At 56.9% G+C, this 23417-nt stretch overlaps 1 protein-coding gene across 2 annotated transcripts; it reads right to left on the bottom strand.

Annotated features, from left to right (window-relative positions):
- Positions 1-1744: 1744 nt before the first annotated feature.
- On the bottom strand, positions 1745-22047 carry SLC11A2 (solute carrier family 11 member 2). Of its 2 annotated transcripts, none has more exons than XM_083881044.1 (17): positions 21993-22047; positions 17946-18032; positions 16533-16672; positions 15494-15619; positions 14407-14526; positions 13183-13289; positions 12288-12358; positions 12134-12201; positions 11316-11471; positions 10192-10350; positions 9514-9600; positions 8947-9066; positions 8092-8241; positions 7412-7485; positions 6996-7149; positions 5762-5815; positions 1745-2342 (listed from the first exon to the last, which is right to left on the bottom strand). In XM_083881044.1, the coding sequence occupies exons 2-17, from the start codon at positions 17980-17982 to the stop codon at positions 2265-2267; spliced, it is 1701 nt and encodes a 566-aa protein (XP_083737170.1). In that variant the 5' UTR covers positions 17983-18032; positions 21993-22047; the 3' UTR covers positions 1745-2264. The 2 variants fall into 2 exon arrangements, with proteins under 2 accessions (XP_083737170.1, XP_083737171.1); XM_083881045.1 differs by lacking the exon at positions 21993-22047 and adding an exon at positions 21237-21361.
- Between the last annotated feature and the right edge of the window lie 1370 nt (positions 22048-23417).

The raw sequence follows: 23417 nt of genomic DNA, 5'->3' as shown, positions 1-23417 counted from the left end.
GCCCGGGGGGCTCAGCCCCGCCCCCCCCGGTACCTGCCGCTCCCGCCCGGGGGGCTCAGCCCCGCCCCCCCCGGTACCTGCCGCTCCCGCCCGGGGGGCTCAGCCCCGCCCCCACCCGGTACCTGCCGCTCCCGCCGCCGTCCGGCCCGGGGGGGGGGGAGGGGGGCGGGGGAGGGGCGGGGGGGCCGCGCGCGCCCACCGGAGGGAACGGGGCCGCGGCGGTTTCCAGGCGCCCCCGGGCCGGGGCGGGGGCGGGGCCGCGGCCGGGATTCGGTTACGGGCGCTCGAGGGGGCGGGGCTCGGGGGGAGCCTTGAAACGGGTGGCGGGCGCTGATTGGTCGGGCGGGGAAGGGGCGGGGCCCGGCCGTGTTTACATCTTGCTGTGCTCCGGCGAGGGGCGGGGCTTGGCAGGTCACGCCCTTGAACGGAAGGGGCGGGGCTATCACAAATCACGCTCACGTGCCGGGAAGGGGCGTGGCCTGGGCGGGGCTCAGTTCCGCCCCTTTTCTGCGCTAAATATTGTGAAATTAACTGTTAAATGGGGCGGAGATTCCCTTTTCCCCCTGGATTTATCAGCAGGAACACCAAATTTCCCCCGTTTCAACCCCCAATTCCTTCTTTTTCATCGCAGTTCCACCTAACTCACCTCAAATTCCTCCCGCTTTATACAAATTCCTTTGGTTTCCCCAAAATTCCTAGTTCACCCCAAATAAATCCCGCCTATTTCACCACTAAACTCCTCGTCTTCCACCCCAAATTCCTCTTATTTCACCCAAATTTCTCCTGTTTTCCCTGTTTTCTACAAAGCAAATTGTTTTCTGGGGTTTGGGGTTATTTTTAAAGGAAAAACTATAGGGAAAAAAAAGAAGACTCCCCCGGCACCCGCGGCCAGGTTCTGGGGCAGTTAATTCCTGTTCCATTACCGAAGGAAACTCGTCCCGGGCGGCGCCAGACCCAGTTCCGGGGAGAAATGGGACAAACTGAGGCTTTGGCGCGGGGAGCGGGGCGTTCCCTGGAGGAGCGTCCAGCGCCCAAACTGGGGGCGGACTGGAACTGGAACGGGGGCGGAATGGAGTAAACTGGGGGCGGACTGGGACTGGAACTGAACTGGGAGTGGACCGGGAGTGGACTGGAAGTGAACTGGGACTGGACTGGACTGGGCGCGGACTGGGAGTGGACTGAAACTGGACAGCACTAGACCGGGGGTGGAGTGAGACTGGACAGGACTGGACTGGGGGTAGACTGGGACTGGACTGGACTGGGCGCGGACTGGGACAGGATTGGGGACGGACCGAGGCCCCGCCCACATTCCGGTGTCTCGATCCGCAGCCCCGCCCACCCTCTCCCCATTGGCTGTTACACTATGATGTCACTAGTGGGCGGAGCGAACACGGGGATGGGGCGGGGGGCGCAGACCCTTCCAGGGAATCCCAAAATTCTGCCAGTTCAGCCCCGTCCCTCACCCGGGCTGTCCCCAGGGCGGGACCCCCGCAGCGACACCGGGATGTCCCAGCGTGTCCCTGCTCGGGGGGGGCGCGACAGCGACCCCAGACCCCCCCAACCCCGCCACCCCCTCCCCTAATTGTGGCCGCTTTGGGTCCCCACCAAAATTCAGTCCCGCGGCTCCAGTTTCCCGGCGATGGATCCAGCCCGGAGCCCCCAGTGCCTGTGGGGACGGGAAACTGGGAACAGATGGAATTCCGGGGGGAAAGGGACTGAGCTGCGTCATTTTTATTTCTAAAACTCATTATTGAAAACGGCAGAGAAGGAAAATCCCGGCGCTCCGTTGCGGTTTTTTTTTTTCGGGAACTGCTGCCCTTGAACCCTCCTGAGGGTTGATTTGGAGCTCTGGAAGCTCCCAAAACTCCTGGAAATGTTGAGAAATGCCTCAGTCCCCACGTGTCAACCCTGGCCCGAGGCCAGAGCCTGGCGGCAAATCTGGGAATTCTGGAAATAGCCTGGAATATCCCCAAATTAGGGAAAACCCCCAAGGAGCTAAATCCTACTGGAGTGCTCAGAATGGAAATCCAGGAAATGTCAACGGACTCTTCCCGGAGCTGCCATTTGAGGGGGGGAGATGGGGAAAAGCTTTGAGGGTCCCTGGGCTGTCCCAGGATCTGGAGGCTCCTCCTGGTCCCGCTGTCCCGGCTCTGCTCCGCTCCTGCCGCACGCCCGGGGCTGGTGCTGCTGTCCCGGGGGGTCCCGGGGGTCCGTCCCACCATTCCGGGGGTCCTGGGGCTCCGCTCAGGTCCTGGCGATGGGGGTCACCTGGTGACCGACGTGTCGGAATCGACTTGGCCGAGGAGGAAGAGCTCGGGGCGGGCGGCGAAGCCCAGGCGGCCCTGGGGGGGTGGAAGGCAAGAATTAATTAGTGCCGAGGGGATTTAATGAGCCCGAGCTGAGCCTGGCTTAAGGAAGCCTGAGCCAAAGAGAGTTTAGCAAAACCCAAGTTGGTTTGAGGAAGCCTGAGCTCGGCCTGGTTTAATGAAGCTCAAATGAAGCCCGGGTAACAAAGATGAAGTAGAGGCCGGTTTAACAAAGCCACAATTTAATGACGCCCAAACTGAGTCAGGTTTAACAAAGAGACCAAGTTGAGACGGGTTTAATGAAGCTCAAACTGAGGATGGTTGAGCCTGAATTAAGCCTGGTTTAATGAAGCCGGTGTTGAGGCCAATTTAATGAGCCTGGGCAGAGCAGGATTTTAGTGAAGGCAGAGCTGATCCCGGTTTAAGGAAGGCCCAGCTGAGCCCAGTTTAACAGAGCCCGGGTGGGTGCCGAGGTGGCAGCACCGGTCAGGGCTCCAGAGTCATTAATTAACCCTGAGCAGAAGGAATGGTGTTAATTGGGAACGGTCCCGCTGTTAATTGGGGCAGATCAGAGTCCAGCCCCACCCAGGGCTCCGAACGGCCCCTCCCTCTGCAGCCCCAATTAACTGCTCCAGGTCAATTAAATTCGGGACGTGGATGGGCCTTAATTAGCACACGCTGCTTAATTACAAGAAGACACCTCCAGATGGCGTTAAATGGGACAGCCTGTGCCGGGCTGGGCCAGAGCTGAGGCTCTTGGAGGAGGAAAACAGGAAAAAAAGTCGGAATTTCATGTTTTTTTGGCACAGCTGGTGGGTTTGGCTGGAGCAGGGCAGGATGAGTGTGCTGAGTTCTGATGCCACAGAAGGAATTTCAACTGAGGGAGCCTCTGCTCTCCCAGTGATGGCACAGGCACAGCAGGACCCTGGGAATGAATCCCACGGGATGGGGCCATGCCCCAGCTCACCCTGATGACTTTGAGTTTTGCCCTTTTTTTTCTTTTATATCTTCTCTGTATTCTTTGCATGTATATTTGTAGCTCTGTAGCCTATTGTATTAATAACTCCTTTTCCCAGTAGTTTTCCATGGGCAGAAAGACAAATTCCAGAGCTCCAAGCCCCAGGAACAACTTTTGGGGATACATTTAATGGACAGAGCACAGGCAGTGCTGAGGGGAGGACTCCAGAGAAGGGGCTTGACCTGGGAGGGAAATCACATCACAACTTGTCCTCCTAAGTGGTGCTTTTATCAATTATGCTGATTTCCTAAAACCTGCTAAAATGTACTCAACCCTGGGCAGAGTGGGGAGGGTTTTTGTGGATATTTTTCCCCCAAAGGCCTTCAAATAAAGATCCACTTTTATATGAACTTTACTAAAATGATCTGGAGTTTCATTCCCAGGTTGGGCAAAAGGCAACAACCCCACAGCACCAGAGCTCTGTCACAGCCCCAAAAAATGACCCAGGAAGCCAAGTTGGAAAAGTCTCCATGTTTTAATGGCAAAGGGGGGTTTGTTACAACCAGGACCAAAGGGAAAAACCCCCGAGTTAGTGCAGCACGGAGCAGAGGCCACGGATGGGGACCCGACCTGGAGGCTCCACGCACAGTCAGTGTTCCAGCCAGGAGAGCTGACCCCTCCTGAGCCAAAATTCCCAGCCCAGGAAAGCTGGGAGTCCACCTCTGGTCCAGCCCCTCATCCCCTCCCACCCCACAAATCCTGCAGCTCGTGGCTGCTGTTGTGGGAATGGGTATAAAACCTACAAATGCTACGCTACAGGGTTAAATCCTGCTGGGATTCTGGCATGATAAAAGGAAAACTGGGAATCCATTGTGGTCAGGGAGGCACTGCAAGTCTCAGCTGGTTTGGGAAAGGGTGGGAAGAAGGATCTGATCCTGCCTCAAATTAAAGGGGAGTTTTCCTGCTGGGCTCTGAGTGTTTTCACCTTCATCCCTGGAATGTGTCGTGAGCACCAGGGAATAATCCCAGAGTCTGAGTGGTGATGGATAAACTCTGCAGAAGCTCAGAGCAGGAGGGGCTGCCTTGACCTGCCCCAGTCCTGGGACAGGATACTGGGTTTGCTCATGGAAGGGAGGAAAATCCCCGTGACCAGATCCCAAATCCCTGTGACCAGATCCCAAACCAGCACCAGGCCTGCATTCCCCAGCGTTGGACACTGCAGGGATTTTATTTCAGAGAGAATTCCCTGCCTGGGACTGGGAGGGCAGGGAAATGCCAATGGACAGCGAGGGATGGGCTGCTAGTGCTGGGTGCCCCTGACCAGGTATCCCAAATAAACCAGGACTGGGCTGGGACACTCTGGCTTGGGCCCAGGAGAGGTTTGGGGCCCCCCATGTCCCCCCTGCTCCATCCTGCACATCCGTGATGCACTTTGGGGTCTAAACCCATGGAGCTGTGCCTCTGCTGCAGCTCCAGCTGGGCAGAGAAGGGAATTTCCCTAAATAATCCAAATCTGAGCTTTCAATGCCCAATTTCCATGATTCAGAGATCCAAATCCACCCCAATTTGGCAAGATGGGGCCCCAGAATTCCCCTGGGAGATCCAAGGGTGTCCCCTGTTCCCTCTATCCCACTCCACTCTGTTGCACTCAGGTCACACTCCTGGCCAAGCTTCCTCCAAAGCTTATCAAACAAAAGGGGGGTGATAGGAGGGAGTTAAATCCAGGACAAGTGAGAGCAGCAAAGAAACCCCCCGAAAAGGCTCTTGGAGCCTCCATGGCATGATTTAGAGTTATAATCCAGGGATTTTTGAGAACTCCAAGAGTATTTCCATGGATCACAGGGAACAAAGTCATAAAATCATAAATAACCACAAACTCGTTTCATTTGCTGACCCCGAAATCCCACACTGGGCCATTAAAAAATCTGTAGTGTCAATATTAATGCTCAGGTTTCCCATCCTCATGGGAACGGGAAGTGTTTTCCAGTAATTTAAGTACCAGATCTGCTCAGGCTGGGGCAGTGGAGGTAGATCCAGCCGTAGTGTCACCCCATGCCCAGCAACAGCAGCATCCCAAAATGTTCCCCAAAAGGGGATTTAGGGATTTTTTAGCTTATTTGCCTCTTTTCTCCAGGTCAGTACCAGAGCAGCATTCCTGGAGCTCAGTGTTTGTGCTACAGGGAGGTCAAATACTCCATGATGAGGAATTTGGAGGGATATAAAGGAAAATGGGGAGGGGGTCAGGCTGCTCCTGTGTCCCCCCCCAAAGCCGTGTGTCCCATCCAGGGATGATTTGGGGGTTCAGCAAAGGAACGTCGGCCCCGAGGGCGGCGGCAGCGCCGGGCGATCCGCGCGTGTCCCCTGCGGGCGCTCTCCGTGTCCCCGGGGTTGTCCCCGTGTCCCCTCTGGTGGCTGCCGAGGTCCAGGCCCCCCCCCCAGGCTATTTGGGGGGGTGGGAGGGCGGCTGCTCCAGGTGCAGGGTCCGGGTGACGCTTACCGTGTTCCCGCAGGCCAGGAAGGAGGCGCCCAGGGCAATGAGGCACAGCCACGTCTGCGGGGACAGGAGGGGACAAGGAGGGGACGGTCAGGGTGGCACAGAGAGTCGTGGAATCACGGGATGGGTCGGGGCACAAAAGGCTCTGGGGTCACTGGCAAGGGCAGCACTGATCGTGTCCCCAGGTGCCACATCCACGTGGCTTTCAGTGTCTCCCAGGGATGGGGACCCCACCCCTGCCCTGGGCAGTTGTGTCAGGGTTGGATAATCCTTTCCAGGAAGGAATTCTCCCCAGTATCCAACCTAAACTTCCCTTGGAGGCCATTTCCCCTGGTTCTGTCACCTTGGGAGCAGAGCCTGACCCCCACCTGGCTGGCCCCTCCTGTCAGGGAGTTGTAAAGAGCCAGAAGGTCCCTCCTGAGCCTCTTTTCCTCCAGGCTGAGCCCCCTCAGCTCCCTCAGCCACTCCTGGGGCTCCAGACCCTTCCCCATCTCCTCTCTCAGTTCTGGATGTGCTCCAGCCCCTCACTGTTCTGCACTCAGGACCCCAAACCTGGGTGGGGTAAACCCCACTGATGGCCCCACAGGGGGATCACTCATGGGATCAGGAATCAGAATGTGGCACTGGAGGAGTTGTGACCAATGGCTCTGTGAGGAGTGGGGCCCCTTGGTGTCTGTACTGGGACCAGTTCCTGGACCAGTCTCACTGGGGACATGGACAGCAGAGTCACACACAGTGACACGGAGCTGAGTGGGCAGGGGACAGTCCCAAGGGATGGGATCTGTCCAGGGGGACAGCCTGGGCTGATCCCTCAGCAGGGGCAGCAGGTGAGGGGGGTTCTGCCCCTCTGCCCTGCTCAGGTGAGACCCCACCTGCTCCAGTGCACCAAGGCAAGGTGGAGCTGCTGGAACAAGCCCAGAGGAGGATTTTTGGAAGGAATTCCCCCAGTGAGAAGGCACTGGCATGGATTTCCCAGATGATGCCCCATCCCTGGAAGTGCTCAAGGCCAGACTGGATGGGCTGGGAGCCACCTGGCCAGGTGGGAGCTGTCCCTGCCCATGGCAGAGGGGTTGGACAAAACTGCCTTTAAAATCCCTCCCAGCCCAACCATGCTGTAGTTCCAAGGTAATTCCACGATTTCCACCTCTGTGAGACACAGAGCCAGGTACAGAGGAGCTGTGTGCTGTCCTGAAGTCTTCTCCCAGCTGGAAGGGGGCCCAGGTGGAGCCTGACTCACCAGGTAGGCCACGAAGGACAGGTAGATGACGCTGAGCACGGCGGCCCCGATGTACAGCCCCAGGTTGTGCAGGGACATCACGTAGGCCACCACAAAGTACATGTTGATGCAACAGATGAGGAGGATCAGGAGGCCCCCGGCCACCTTCCAGAACCTGGGAGTGAGGTGAGACACAGCAAGGTGAGGTAGGAGGATGCTGGAGGTGAGGAGATGCTGCAGGTGAGGGACAGGCTTGCCCAGGTGTGCCCAGGTGAGGGACAGACATGCCCAGGTGTGCCCAGGTGAGGGGCAGGAGTACCCAGGTGAGGGGCAGGTGTGCCCAGGTGAGGGACAGGAGTGCCCAGGTGAGGGACAGGAGTGCCCAGGTGAGGGACAGGTGAGGGACAGGCATGCCCAGGTGACCCCCCAGTACTCACAGGCCGTTGGCAAAGTCGTGCATGACGCTGGGCAGGCTGGTGAAGGTGAGCACCGGGATCAGCGCGAACGGGAGCTGCGGCAGGCAGAAAACAGAGAGGGATGAAGAGTGGGAGTTGCTGATTGTCGTGGAATGCTGGGATGGTTTGGGTGGGAAGGTGCTGGATCTAATCACCAATAACGGCACGAGAGGCGTTCCATGAGTTTTTTTATTTCATTCTCAGTCCCAGGGAAGGCAGAGACATAAAAAAAGGCAAAACTCACGCCACAACAACAGAAGCCAAAGCTCTCTTTGTTCCAAGGCCTTCTGAAAGTCTTTTAGCCAATAGGCTAATACTAAAAGCTCACAAGCATCTACTTCAGCCAATCACTAAACCCTACACGTCCACCTTACAGTGCACAACAGCTGCTTGTTCTACATTTTTTGCAGCTCAAAAACTTTCTATGCTCCAAATATTTCAAAGCCTAAAATCCAATTCTGTCTCACACCTCTGTCTATGTAAGATTATTGCGACACTGTGAAAGTCCTCTGCTTTCCCACTTCCCACAGGAAGGGACCTCAATGCTCATCCCACCCCAAGGCACGGACACCTTCCACTGAACCAGGCTGCTCCAGCCCCATCCTTGGGTTGGGAGAGGCTGGATCCCACCTGGCTGTGCATTCCCGTGGGTTCCTGCTCACCTGGAGGCTCATGAGGACGTTGAGGAAGTCGTTCATGCCCGTGAGGTGCTCCACGTCCTGGAAGATGGCCACGAAGAGCGTGGGGGTGACGGCAATGGAGCGCGTGAGCAGCACCCGGGCAAAGCGCGACCAGCGCAGGTTCAGGAAGCCCTGAGGGGGCACAGGGAGGCCGTGAGTAAGGACTGAGTAAGGTGAGAGTAGTACAGGATCAGCGCAGGCTCAGGAAGCCCTGAGGGGGCACAGAGCAGCAGGGGTGAGGAGAGAGTAAGGAGTGAGGAATATGGAGTACAGGACCAGGAACCTCTTGGCAGGGATGGGCCAGGGGGCTGAGATAGTGAGGAGGGAGTGAGGAGTAAGTAAAGAGTACAGAGGAGTAAGCAGGACAGAATACAGAGCAAGGAGAATGTAGTGAGGAGTAGAGAAGGAGTACAGAGTGAAGAGTGAGGAGTACAGAGTGAGGAGTAGATCAGTAAGGTATATGGAGCAAGGAGTACAGAATGTGGAGTGAAGATTCAAGGAGTTGGGAGTAAGGAATAAGGACTACAGGGAATAAGGAGTACGGAATACAGAGTAAGGAGAATGTAGTGAGGAGTAAGGGAGTGAGAAGTACCCAGTGAAGAGTGAGGAGCATTGAGTGCAAAGCACAAAGTGTGGAGCAGATGAGTAAAGGAATATGGAACAAGGAATACCGAGTGAGGAGCGTGGAGAGAGGAGCAGAGAGTCAAGAAGTAAGGAATTAGGAGTACAAAGCATGGAGTGAGGACTACAGGGAGTAAGGAGCAGGGAACACAGAGTAAGGAGGGAGTGAGGAGTGGGCAGTGAGGAGTGGGCAGTGAGGAGCAGGAGCTGCGTTACCTCCATGACGAACTGGCCCGAGTAGGTGCCCGTCATGGTGGAGCTCTGCCCGGCCGCCAGGATCCCGATGGCCCAGATGTAGAGGGCAGCAGGGCCGAAGTAACAGCCCAGGACAACGCCCTGCACGGGAGGGACAGGGAGCAGCTCCGTCAGCCCGGCCCCACCAAGGGTGGGGAGGAGCAGGAGCAGCACCCTGCAGTAAAAAAAGGGGGATCAAGGACCCCGGGGGGCTCCTCAGCCCCATTCTGTTTTTGGGGATCCCTTTGCTGCTCTCAGGCCCAGTGGTCCCAGTTTATCCCCTGGGGGACACCAGACAGGGTCATTGGGCAGTCCTAGACATGGCTGTCACCCCTGGGGACACCAGATGGGGCCACCAGCTGTCCCAGATGTGGCTGCCCCCACCCTGGGGACACCAAACAGGGCCCCAGGGCAGTCCCAGACATGGCTGTCATCCCTGGGGACACCAGACAGGGTCACTGGGCAGTCCCAGACACAGCTGCCCCCACCTGGGGACACCAGACAGGGCCCCAGGGCAGTCCCCAAGCTGTCCTCCCCAGGGACACTCACCCCCTTGTAGATGTCCACCTCCAGAGTCTCATTGTTGTTGGGGAAGAGCGCGGAGTGGGGGATGCTGGAGTTAGCACAGACCTTGTTCTGCAAGGGCACGGAAGGAAGGGTGGGAATAAGGGAATGGGTTGGGATGGAAAACCTTCTGGGATCATTGGGTCCAGCAGTGATCTCAGCATGGCCAAGGCCACCACTGACCATGTCTCCAAGTGCCACATCCACAGAGTTGTTAAATCCCCCCCAAGGGATGGGGACTCCACCTCTGGAGCAGCTTTTCCATGAAGGAATTTTCCCTAAAATCCAACCTAAACCTCCCTGGAAGTCTTTTTTTGTTTCATCCTGTCACCTGGGAGCAGAGCCTGACCCCAACCTGGCTGCCCCTATTGGGCAGGTGTTGGGGAGCAAGAAGGCCCCTCTGAGCCTCCTTTTCTCCCGCCTGAGCCCCCTCAGATCCCTCAGCCTCTCCTGATGCTCCGAAGCCTTCTCCAGCTCCACTCCCAGCTCTGAACATGCTCCAACCCTTAAGGAGCTACACTTATCACGAGGGGCCCAAAACTGACCCCAGCACTGAGGGTTTGACCTCAGCAGTGCCCAGCACAGAGGGGTGGGCACTGCTCTCATCCCTGCTGCAGCTCCCAGTCAATCCCAGTCCATTCCACAGCTCCCAGTGCCACGCACCACATCTGCATTGGTCTGGTTGAAGAAGGCCTGGGCGAAGACGGTCACCACAAAGATGTTGATGATGAAGGAGACGAAGAGCGCGATGCACGACTCGATGAAGAAATACTTGTTGGCCTCCCGCACCTCCCTCTTGTCTGCACGGTTCACCTGCCGGGACTGGGGCACAGGGACAGGAGAGGGGACAGGGACAGCAGGGGGGGACAGGAATCTGCTGTTAGTCCCTGGAATCAGAGCCCATTGCAACGATGAGAGTGATGGGGGGACACGGCGTTGGATCCCACACTGATGCCTTCAGTTTTAGCTTTCATATTTTCCAGATTCTGCACTGCATTAGTATTTTCCTCATGGTTCTCCTCACAGTTTAATCAGACAGAACAATCCTTTTCCAGCCCAAGGACACCACTGCAGCTTCAGTTTGCACAAAAAGTGCAAACAACGAGTTGAGGAGAGTACACTGAGAAGATGGGACGTCATCACCTGAAGCTGTAATTGGACAATTGACCCCAATATGGAAATGGACCAAAACTTATAAAAGTGTGAAAACTCCTGGCTCAGAGTCCATCTTGGGTATAGCCCTGGCTCTTGCACTGCCCAAGATGAATCCTTTGAAGACCTTTTAAATAAATACCCACTTTATTCCTTTAACTCTATCTAGCCTCTTTAGCTTTCATATTTTACAGATTCTGTATTGGTACATAACTCTGAACTTCGTATGAAGTGTTAGCAAGTTTTCCTCACAGCTCAGTCAGACAAAACAATCCTTTCCCAAAGAGTATGAACAACAGCGAGTTTGAGGAGAACAAACTGAGAATACAGGACTTCATCACCTGAAGCTGTAACTGGACAATTGACCCCAGTATGGAAATGGATCAAAACTTACAAATTAAGTGTGAAAACTCTTGACTCAGGGTCCATCTTGGGTATAACCCTGGCTTTGGTATTGCCCAAGGTGAATCCTTTGAAGGCCTTTTAAATAAACACCCACTTTATTCCTTTAACTCTGTCCAGCCTCAGTCCCAGGGAGTCTCTCCAGGCATCAGCACCTCCCAACAGCCACATGTCCCCAGGCTCCTCTGGGGGTGTTTTCCCCCCCCAGGGTGCCCTCCTGGCACAGGTCTCACCTTGACCAGGGCGGAGTGCAGGTACATGTTGTGGGGCATGATGACGGCGCCCACGATGCCCACGGCCTGCTCCAGCTGTGGGGTGCCACAGCCCTTGCAGTAGGGGATGAACAGTCCCTGCAGCAGCTGCTTCTGGTCAGGCTTCACTGTGACGTACTGGGCACAGAGAAACAGGGGATTTGGGGGGGCTCCAGAGCAAAACCACAATGCAGACTCAAATCTCCTCAATTTTAAGTGTCCATCCCTGTGCTGGGTACTGTTTTGGCACAGGAGTGGTGTTGGATTATACCCTTTTTTTGACCCAGAGATGAGGCCTTTTTAAACCTTTTATTCTGTTTTCAGTCTCATGTGAAGGATGAGACAATATAAATTTGATTTTCTACAAATCCATTTCCCACAGAGTGGGATCACAGCGTTGAATCATGGAATTGTTAAGGTTGGAAAAGACTCTGGGATCATTGGGTTCAGCACTGTCTGACCATGTGCCACACCCACATGGCTTTTAAATTCCCCAGGGACTGGGACTCCCTGCCCAGGGCAGCCTGTACCAGTGTGACAGCCCTTCCCAGGCAGGAATTCTCCCCAGTATCCAACCTAAACCTCCCCTAGGAGGAGATTTCCTCTCATCCTGTCACCCAATCCACACCTGGCTGCTTCCCCTCCTGTCAGGGAGTTGTGCAGAGCCACAGGGTCCCTCCTGAGCCTCCTTTTCTCCAGGCTGAGCCCCTTTCCCACCTCCCTCAGCCACTCCTGGTGCTCCAGTCCCTTTCCCAGCTCTGGACATGCTCCAGCCCCTCAGTGTCTTGTGGAGGGGGTACCTCATATCCAAAGGTCAGGGCCATGATGGTGATGAGGAGCCCAAAAAACGCCTCCAGTTTCCTCAGGCCTGCAAGGAGGAAAAGCCCCATTGTCACCGAGCTGAGAAATGCTGGATCCCAGACCCAATTCCCAGAACTCCAGAGCAGAAATTACCGTATTTGTCGAGGAAGAGGAAGACGAAGGTGTCGGCGATGGTGATGAGCACTCCCCCCCAGAGCGGGATCCTGCAGGTGAGAGCAGGGTCAGTGCCCACCCAGAGCTCCGAATCCCTTTTACTTAGGGCTTTTTCAGAGGGGTTCTTCACAGGACAAGGGAGCACAGGGCTGTGTCCTGCCCCAGGAACACCTGAATCCATGGGACACCCCAAGCCTGCCAGTCATGAGCCCATTTCCTGCCTTCCCAACCCAGGAGTCCTGTACGGGATGTGGAGTTTGGCAGGAAAACTGCACACCAATTCACAGGGATTGTTTAGCCTGGAGAAAAGGAGACTCAGGGGTGACCTTATCACTCTCTACAACCTCCTGAAAAGTGGCTGAGCTCAGGTGAGGGTTGGTCTTTTTCTCCAGGCAGCAACTGCCAGAATGAGAGGACACAGCCTCAAGCTGCACCAAGGGAAATATGGACTGAATATCAGGAAGAAGTTTTTTACAGAAAGAAGAATAAAGCACTGGAATGGTCTGCCCAGGGAGGTGGTGGAGTCACCATCCCTGGATGTGTTTAAAAAAAGATTGGCTGTGGCACTCAGTGCCATGGTTTAGTTGAGGTGTTAGGCCATGGGAGGGACTTGATGATCTTAAAGGTCTCTTCCAACCTGGTGATTCTGTGAATTCTGTGATTTTGTAACAGCCAGAGGTACAAACCACCCCAGCCCCTGGGGCTGCCCCACAGTGGAAACGCAGCACTGGAGGCTGAGCTGGCGCTGAGAGCTCGACCAGCCAGGGTGAGTCACATCCTCAGTGCTGATTCAGGGGCATTTTAGGGGAAATAACGGAGACTTTGGCACAGGGTGTCCCTTCCTCCCTCACGCCCCACACAAACCCCAGCTCACTTCCCCACGGAGAGCAGGTTGATGGCGATGGCGGAGCCGATGACCTCCTGCATGTCAGAGCCGATGATGGCGAGCTCCACCATCAGCCACAGGATGATCCGAGGGAACTGTGGGGAAACAAACACCCAGTGCCATGAAAAACAGGGAAAAAGATCTCCTCCCGTGGGGCTGTGGTGATCCTGCATGCTGGAATGGGATCAGCACCCTGCCCTGGAGTGGGAAGCACTTAGGGCTGCTCTGGAGGTGAAATCCCAGCTCCTGTGGCAATCTGGGAGGATCTGGGTCACTTGTGTCACCCCAGTCCCTGCCCTGGATACAGGAGCCAGTTGCGAGAGCGAAATGAGGGATCTCCATGTGTGGATAAACTGGGAATGAGCGTGGGGAGATGTTCCAGGTCAGAGCAGAGACACGGTGCCAGGGCTGGATGGGGAACACCCAAGTGCACAGGGATGGGACATCCTAAATGTCCCCAGAGTCCTTTTCAGTGCACAGGGATGGGACATCCCAAATGTCCCCACAGCCCTTTTCAGTGCACAGGGATGGGACATCCCAAATGTCCCCACAGCCCTTCCCCAGTGCACAAGGATGGGACATCCCAAATGTCCCCACAGCCCTTCCCCAGTGCACAAGGATGGGACATCCCAAAATGTCCCCACAGCCCCTGTCCAGGTCAGCCTCATTCATCATCAGCAGACCTTCCTTACACAAACCCAAGGAATTCCCAAGCAGGGCATGGGACAATTAGGAAATGGTTTTGACCTAAAGGGCTGTTTCTCTCCTCATAATTCCTTGGGATTATTTTAGCATTCCTGTGCTGGGAGGCAGCTGAAATCCCAGATTTTATTCCTGACAGGCAAATGGCAACATCACCTTGGCTCCCTCCTTGTGTTTCCCAAGCCAGGACAGCACTAGGAGACCCCAGAACACCCCCCATGAACAGCCAGGCCCTTAACGAGTCCTCATGGCACCACCAAGGACATTGGGGGGTCACCTGAGTTCTGCCCCCCACCCAAATCCTCCCAAATCCCCCAGGACTGTCCCCAGCCCCCCCTGAGGACCTGGGAGAGTGTCACCCACCCAGCCCAGCCCCTCTGAGGACACAGAGGAGTGTCACCCACCCACCCCAGCCCCCCTGAGGACTCTGAGGAGTGTCACCCACCCATTCCAGCCCCCGAGGACCCTGAGGAGCATCACCCACCCATTCCAGACCCTCAGAAGACTCACCTTCTGGTACTGGCGGTGGCAGACCTCGGCCAGGTGCAGCCCTGTGACCACCCCCAGCCTCGCCGCCAGCCTCTGCAGCAGCAGCCCGATGATGGTGGCCAACATCAGCACCCACAGGAGCTGAGGGACACGGGGACACCGGTGGGTGGGGGGACACGGGGAGCCCCGGGTGCCCCCCAAACCCCACAGTTCTGGGCAGCACAGGCTGTTGGAAACCCGCACTGTTGATGTTTTTGAGGCAGTTTACATTCCCAGAGCTGGCGTGGGATGGATCCAAAGGGACACAAACCAGGATCCAAGAGCCTCCTGCTCTACCCCCTCTCTGGGCTGATTCCACCACCAGCAGCCCCCCATGGGATGTCACTGACTGTTGGAACCCTGGGAGCTGAGAATTTTTGGCTTTCTGTGCTAACAGGCACTGACTCCATCAATGTCCACATTTGACATGAGGCTGTGGAACAGGCTCCCAAAATTGAGTGACTGCACTGGGATTGTGGGTGTGGAGTTTGAATAGAAGTGTGTGATATCACAGGGTGGAAAACTTAGAATTTAAGGCTTTAGACTACAGTAAATATAGTAATAAATAAATATACAGTATATAGATATACAGTAAATATAAGTATATAGACTATAAATAAATATACAGACTATACATAAAGACTATATATAAATACATAGACTATACATAAAGACTATATATAAATATATAGATTATATATAAAGCAAGATGGAGGATTTAGGGTTTAGGCTAAATTCTTCTTCATGGGTTTTGGGTGGTGTTTTCTATTTAGGTGAAAGAGTCCAGATTGTGGATCATGGGTGTTTGGTTAGGGGGTTAAAAGTAAAAAAAAATACAGGTGTCATCTCATTATTGGATAATTTATGCTTAGAAGATCTTGGAAAGAGTTAGAGCCATTTTTCACCTTGTTAGCAGAGCTCACAACTTGTGAGCCTGTGCTATAGATAAGAATTAATAAACACCTGAGTCTGAACACAAAAACTGCCTCTCCCAGCATTAATCCCAGCTCTAACAAAAGAAAAGATAATAAATCCCACATCTGATGACCCCATGGGTCCCTGCACCAACCTTGAAGCCTGCGACAGCCCCAGACTGCAGGTCAGACTCGATGTTCCCGGGGTCCAGGTAGGCGATGCTCATCAGGAACCCCGGCCCTGTGAATGCCCACAGCTTGCGGAAGCTGAAGCAGGAATGCTGCAAGGGAGGAGAGAAACGGGGGGAAAAGGGTTAATTCCCTCACTGACACCTCAGCCTGATCTTTAATCCCACCAGAAATTCTGCAGGGCTGTAAAAACCAAACTGTTTCCTCATCCCGTCCTAAAAAAATCCTGTGCCTGTTCCTTGGTGCCACCCCAAACCCTGCATCTCTGGTCCCAGTGTGAGAGAACCCTCAAACCCTCCTAAACCCCAGTCTGAGGGAACCCTCAAACTCTCCTAAACCCCAGTCTGAGGGAACTCTCCAAACCCCCCTAAACCCCAGTCTGAGGGAACTCTCCAAATCCCCCTAAACCCCAGTCTGAGGGAACCGCCAACCCTCTCCTAAACCCCAGTCTGAGGGAACCCTCAAACCCTCCTAAACCCCAGTCTGAGGGACCCCTCAAACCCCCCTAAACCCCAGCCTGCGGGGTTTAGGGCCAGGCTCTGGGACAGCCAAGGTCACGCTCATGGGAGCCCAGGGGGAAGCAGGACCCTCCCTCACTCCCAGCTGAGACTGGGGGCTTCAGCCAAGGGCAGGAGGCCCTGGGAGGGAACAAGGGGACAGTGTCACGAGGCCAAGCAGAGCTCCTGCTCCCTGATAAGGGAACAAAGAGCCCAGGTCCCTCCCTGAGGTATGACAAGACCTTTCCCTGCTCTTTGACTGCTGCAAGCAGGAGCCAAATCCCACGGGATCAATCATTAACACGGGCCTCACATCCCCCAAACCACGAGATTCCTCAAATCCCCCTCTTCCATCTCCCAGTCCCCCTTCCCAGCCCCTGAGACCCCCCCACCACTTCTCTCCCAAATATCCATCTCCAGTCCAGGCTGGAAGGGGAACTGGTGCCCGTGGGGATGACTCAGGGGGGTGTCTGAGGCAGATTTTTCCAGCGGGGTTTTTCCCACTCACCGTCTCATCCTCAGGGATTGGGATCTTGCTGTCAAAGTAGGTGGTGAATGGCTCCCCATCGTCAGCATCGGGGGGCTGCAGGGGGCTCCTGCTGCTGGAGATGGTGCTGACGACCCCCCCAGACTCCCCAGAGACATCCTCTGCAGGGAGAGAGGAAAAGGGAGGAGTGAGCACTCCTGGAAAGGCAAAAAATCCTGACAGAGGCTGGCGAGCACCACAGGCACGACAGAATAAGCCAGAACAGTTGATGCTAATTAGGTGATAAAGAGGTATTAAATTAAAATATCCCACACTGCTGCACCCCATGGAGCCCACTGCCTTCCCAGAATCTCCTCTCCCACCCAGCTCCAGGCTGGAGTCAGGGATTTATTTATCCCAATTAATTTTAAAAAAACCCCATCCTGGGAGCTGATGTGGAGTGATGGCAGGACCAGTGTCCCTGAAATGATGAACTAAAGCTGGAGGAGCCACATCCCAGGGAAATCTGGGACTGCTCCTGCACCATTATCCCAGACTCTCCTGGCTGGATCCCAGGGAAATCCAACATGTGGAAGCAAAGGACACACAGCTGCCCATCTCCCACGGGGAGAGCCAGCACTGAGAGAATTCCACGAGTGACATGACGTGAGGAGTGAGGAAAGTGCGCAGGGTCACCCCAGCACATTCCCACATTCCCACCCTCTCCCCGCACCACCTCCAGCAAAATCTCGATCCCATACTCTCTCCCAATCCCACACAATCCCATACTCGATCCTAATCCCATAGTTGATCCCATTCTTTCTCCCAATCCCATATTTTATCCCATACTCTCCCCCAATCCCACACGATCCCATACTCTTCCCCAATCCCATATATGATCCCATACTCTCTCCCAACCCCACACAACCCCATTCTCTCTCCCAGTCCAATACTTGATCTCATTCTCTCTCCCAATCCCACACAATCCCATTCTCTCTCCCAACCCCATACTGACTCCCAGTCCCACACAACCCCATACTCACTCCCTTTCTCCCCACGGGCCATTTCCCTTCCCTCGGGAGCAGCTGGAGCACTCTGGGCTCACAGGGCTCGGACAGGGCAGCTCTTTGCCCAACTTTCCTATTGCATCACCACGGGGCTCCTCCTTTTCCCGGCCTCCCAGCACCCTGCCAGGGCCTCGTTTACACAAGGGATTTGGAGCTGCCCAGGTGTGCAGAGATCCCTGCTCAGGAGATTTCTCCCAAGACATACCTGCCCGGGCTGGGCTGGTTTGGCTGGTTCAGCTGGGCTGAGTGACCCCAGGGCGCTGCAAACCTCCTGCAGGGCTCAACCCAGCACCCCAGGGCTCTTCCCAGCACCCCAAACAAGCAGGGAATTAATGAATGAGAGGAAGGAGGGTGATGAGGGCAGCCCCCTTTCCTGACCCAGTCTCACCATAGGATGCCTTTCGCTCCATGTCTGAGTTCCCCATGGTGGAGCCCTTCCCCTGCTCTGGGGACTTCTTTACACTGGACACATTGGCTGTGGAAAAGGGAAAAATCCTGTCAGGGTGGAAAAACAGAGCTGGCAGGAGAGCAGGGTATAGAGAGAGAATTGCTTCCCAGGCTCTCTTTCAGCTCTGAGAAGCCTGACAGTGATGGAGTCACGTCCTGAGCTCTTTTCCAGCTCTGAGGGTCTCAGCAGGGATGGGAGAGGGAATTTAGGCTGAGAAAGTCTCCCTGCTCTGCCCACGGGAGGCCTGAGGGGCACCAGCACGGCAGGAGTGTCCACAGGCAACCGGAGCCTGTTGTGAAACTCCAGCCCAGGAAATAAGGGGGGAATTCCCCTGGTGTGGAAACCACATCTCATCTCCCCCTTCCCAGCACCTCCAGCATTCCCAAATCCTGACAGTGCCCCTTAAACCCCTCCAGCACTCCCCAAACCCCTCCCAGCCCCCCAGGCAAGTGGGAAGTGGGTTGAGGGCAGCTTTAACTCCTTCATCACAGCCTGGATTTTAATTCAACCCACACAGGAATGAGCCAGGATCTGGAATGGGGCTGGGGTAGGCAGGCATCCTCTGGACCCCCCCAAGGACAAACCAATGTCCCTCAGTGATGATTTCTGGCCTGTAAAGCACCGAATCCTCTGTCAAATTCCATCAGATTTGAAGGGGAGATTTCCATAAAACAAGGGAATATTGGTTCAGTGAGGATGTAAAAGGAAATCATCAGGCAGGGATTCAGTTTAAGTGAACTCCAGCTCTGACCCCTCACACATAATTTTCCTTCTAAGCACCAAATCTCACAGCTTCCATTAAAAAAAAAAAAAAAAAACAAAAACAAAAACCAAAACCACTAAAGTTTAGCAAGAAGCCAACTTTTCTCCAAAACATGATCCAGTAGGAATGACCTTACCCTGGCAGCGAGTCCCACCAGAGCTTCCCTGCAGGATGAAGTGAGGAGGGAGATCTTGGGGGGAATGTTCGTTGTGGACCCACCTCAGTATCTGACCCCAGACCCAGCCCAGCCTGGGTGGGGGCAGGACAGGGCCCCTTATCTGCCCCAGCAGCTGCAGGGCTGGGGGCTGGATCCACACCCGGCCCAGGAAACGTGTCTCTCATTCACTCAGCCAGAGGAGGCTCTGTGAGCACACACAGAGCACGTGGGCAGCCTTTTCCATGAAGGAATTCTCCCTAAAATCCAACCTAAACCTCCCCTGGAAGCCTTTTGGTCCCATCCTGTCACCTGGGAGCAGAGTTTGACCCCCCACCTGGCTGCCCCTTTTGTTGGGCAGGTGTGGAGACCAAGGAGGTCCCTCCTGAGCCTCCTTTCCTCCAGGCTGACCCTCCCAGATCCCTCAGATCCCTCTCCCAGTGCTCCAGCTCCATTCCCAACTCCAGGCATGCTCCAGCCCCTCCCTGTCCTGCCCTGGGGACCCAAAACTGACCCCAGGGTTCAGGCTGGGGGCTCACAGTGGGCTGGGCCCTGCCCTGGTCCCAGTGGCCACCTGGGGCTGACACAAGCCAGGTGCCTGTGGCCTCCTCACCCACCTGAGCTCATGTCCACCCCCCCACGTCCTTTCCTGCTGCTCTGTCCCTGGCCTGCAGCATTCCATGGGGCCACGGTGAGCCAAGGGCAGGACCTGGCACTCGGCCTGGTCAATCCTCACTCCATCAGCCTCGTCCCCTCCATCCCAGAGATCCAGCCTGGCCTGGGCCCTCTGTGGGGATTTGCCCTTCAGCAGATCCACATTCCCCAGGTCCCCTGTGAGCTGAGGTGACAGGTAGGGACATTAACTGAGGGTAGGGGGAGAGGGTGGGATGGGCAGCAGAACTGCCTCCCTGCCCACCTGGGCTCACATCCAGCCCCAGCAGCTTCCCTGACACCAGGTGTGGGCTCAGCAGGCTCAAACCCCTCATCACCCCAGGCACAGCAGCCCCTTCCCAGGGCAATATTCCCTGGAGTTCTCCCAGCCCTGAGCAGAAGAACATCACGAGGTCACTGCACAAACCAGCCCCACACGGGTCCAGGCCCTCCCCACGTGTGCAGCCAACAATGAACAATGGGGCTCTTGTTCTACCCCCACCAACTGCCCCGGGCTCATCCTCATCCTGCTCCTCCCTGAAGGACACAGGGGCAGCCTGGCCCCGTGCTGGGAGCAGTTCCTGCCATTGAGGTCGTGCCTTTGATGTGGGGCTTTGAGCTGGGCCGGTTCCTGTGGGGCAGACGGGATCCTGATGGATTCTTGTGGAGTGGTTTGGGGGCTGACATCTAGTTTTGCTCCCTGCACAGACACCCTGCAGGCTGGTGACACTGCGAGCTCCTCACCTGGTACTCTGTGAGCCCTTCACCTGCTCACTGACCCCCACAGCCCTTCCAGGTGACGCCACACTGGGAGCCCCAAACCAGTGCACACAGCCAAGGTGGCCACTTGCCATCCCAGCACAGGCCACTGCTGAACTGGGCCTGCTGTAATGGTTGGACTGGATGATCTCAGAGAGCTTTTCCAAGCTTCATTCCCTGATTCCAGCCTGTTGATCACCTCCCACGTGGCCCTGCTCCTCTGCTGGCACCGGCACCACCAGGGCCAGGACCTGGAGAACTTTGTCCTCTGCACAGACCTGGTGGGGCCACCCTGGGGACACAGCACTGTGGGTCTATCCCTGTGGGATCCATCCCTGTGGGTCCATCCTAGTGGGATTCCTCCCTGTGGGATTCTCCCCTGCAGGTTTCCTCCCTGAGGGGTCCATCCCTGTGGGCCTATCCCAGTGGGATTCCTCCGTATGGGTCCATCCTTGTAGGATCTCTCCTTGTAGGATCCATCCCTGTGGGATTCCTCCCTATGGGATCCATCCCTGTGGGGTCCCTCCCTCCTTGCTCTGCCCCACTCCTGCCCACAACACCCCAGAGAATAAAGGCAGGGGCGACTTCGGCTCCATCCCTGTCACCCCGGGATAGGGCACCTGCCCACCCCAAAGCAGGTCAGACCAGCTCAGTCCCTGCCCATCCCTCATCCCATCCCGTGCTCTGGAATTCAGAGATGCCTTGGGTTCAGGAGGGCACGGGGAGCCTGCCCTGCTCACCCAGATGTGCTCTCCCAGACAGATAAAAGATGACCTGGTTATTTCCACACCCCGAAACAACCAACACCTGGCAGGGAGGAGCAGCTCTCTCCTCCCAACCTGCTCCAGCTTTCAGATTTAGGAGCCCCAATTTCCAGCGTGGGACGGGGGCAGCTGACTCACACCTGAGACTCCGAGAATTACAATGAATCAAACCGTGTCCAAGCCACAAAACCACGGAGCCGTTATCTCACTGCCGCCTCTCACAGTCCCCAGGAGCGGGACCGGGCACACGGGGGGGACCCGAGCCCGGCGGACCTTGGCCCGGAGCACGGAGCCCTGCCAGGTCACCGCGACATTCCCTCCGGGGCCTTGGGGACTTTGGGGACTCATCCTGGGCACCGGGGAGCTCAGAGAGGGGACAAGGGGACACAACCCCAGGCCGGGCAGGGCGAGCTCCGTGGGGCTCCACACAAACCCCCGGCCCGAGGGACGAGGCTGCGGGACCCCCAAACCCCGGCGGAGGGTCAGAGCGGGTGATGCCACCCCACGCTGGGGCTCCGGGGACACCCCAAGGTCACCGAGGGGACCTCGAGCCCCGGGAGGGGCGGGCAGTGCCGGGGGGGCCGTGAGAGGGGAACGGGCAGCGGCTCCTCGGGCCCTCCTCACCCCCGGCCCGGGGGTCTCACGGCAAAACCGGGACACCCCAGGGCTGGATCCCCCCCAAAACACCCCCACAAAACACCCCAGGGCTGGACCCCCCCACAAAATACCCCAGGGCTGGATCCTCGCACACGAAACACCCCCAAAGCTGGATCCCCACACAAAACACCCCCAGGACTGGATTCCCCCCCCCCCCAAAACACCCTAAGGCCGGATCCCCCCGCGGCACAGCCCCCCCGGGATCACCCGCCGAGGGTCTCCCCCCACACGTCGCTCACCGGCCCCGGCCGCCCCCGGCCCCGCCGCCGCCTCATGCCCGGCCCGGCGGGCCCCGAGCGGAGCCGCGTCACGGGGCGGGCCGGGGGCGGCACCGGGGCGGGCCCGGGGCCGGGGGGGGACGGGACCCCCGGTGCGGGGCCCTGGGGGCCCGGGCCCGGGTGTGGAGCCGGGGATGGGGCAGAGCCCCGGGCCGGGGGTGGGGAGGGGCTGAGCCACGGCGCGGCCTCGGGATGGCAGACACGGCCCCGGGGCCCGGTTTGGGGTCACAGGTCCCGGTTTGCAGCCCCAGGTCCCAGCCTAGGGTCCCAGTTTGTAGCCCCAGAATGGCAGACAAGGTCCTAGGTCCCAGTTTGCAGCCCCGTGTCCCAGTTTGTAGCCCCAGGTCCCACTTTGTGGCCCCAGTCCCCCAGTTTGGGGTGCCAGTCCCCCAGTGCAGACCCCATCTGGGGCAGGCCCTGAGCTCTGGAGGGGGGGTTGAGCCCCAGCATGGCCCCAGGTCCCAGTTTGGGGTCCCAGGATGGCAGACAGGACCCCATGTCCCAGTTTGGGGTCCCAGGATGGCAGACAGGACCCCATGTCCCAGTTTGGGGTCCCAGGATGGCAGACAGGACCCCATGTCCCAGTTTGCAGCCCCATGTCCCCCAGTTTGTGGCTCCAGGTCCCAGTCTGGGGTCCCAGTTTGTGGCCCCAAGTCCCAGTTTAGAGTCCCAGTTTGTGGCCCCAGGTCCCAGTTCGTGACCCCAGGTCCCAGTTTGCAGCCCCAGTCCCCCAGTGCAGACCCCAGCAGGGCAGGCTCTAACCCTAGGGAGGGGGTTGAGCCCCAGTGAGGCCCCAGGAGGGTCCCTGGACCCCCGTTGGTGTGGGGGAACACCCCAGGGAAGGGCTGGAGCTGTGCCAGGGAGGTTTAGTTGGATGTCAGGACAAGGTTCTATCCCCAGAGGGTGGTGGGGCACTCACCAGGCTCCCCAGAGAATGGACAGAGCCCCCAGAGCTCCAGGGGCGTTTGGACACGGCTCTCAGGGACAGGCTGGCCTTGTTGGGGTGTCTGTGCAGGGCCAGGAGCTGCCCTGGATCCCCTCGTGGGTCCCTTCCAGCTCAGGATATTCCCTGACTCTGAGATCCCCCCTCAGCCCACCAGGTCCTGCTCCCACTCCAAGCCTTTCCCAGCAGCATCTCATTCCACCCCAAAACTGGAAACTCTGCTGGGACTCTGCCCTGGCACTGCTTTTCATCCCGAACCCCCCAATTTTTCTCCGAGTTTCCTGACTCCTGCTGCAGACAATGGCTGCAGGTGCCATGGGGTGCTCAGGTTCGGTTTGTGACTGGTTTTTCCAGAGAGAAACGCTGCTCCCTCACTGCATTCCTCCTCCTCCTCCTCTGTGCACTCCCTTGAGATAATTTTTCAACCCCTCCCTTTGTGAGAA

This window comes from Zosterops lateralis, assembly GCF_965231275.1.
Source record: "Zosterops lateralis genome assembly, chromosome: 32".
NCBI lineage: Eukaryota > Metazoa > Chordata > Aves > Passeriformes > Zosteropidae > Zosterops > Zosterops lateralis.
The sequence above is the reverse complement of the archived record's forward strand: the minus strand, read 5'-3'. Positions and strand labels throughout refer to the sequence as shown.

Coding starts and splice junctions, on each gene's coding strand:
- SLC11A2 (XM_083881044.1), bottom strand. CDS start 17,982: ATGGGGAACTCAGACATGGAGCGAAAGGCATCCTATG. Junction 7,150..7,411: donor CACGACTTTGCCAACGGCCT/GTGAGTACTGGG, acceptor CCTCACTCCCAG/GTTCTGGAAGGTGGCCGGGG. Junction 2,343..5,761: donor TCCTGGCCTGCGGGAACACG/GTAAGCGTCACC, acceptor CCACCCCCCCAG/GGCCGCCTGGGCTTCGCCGC.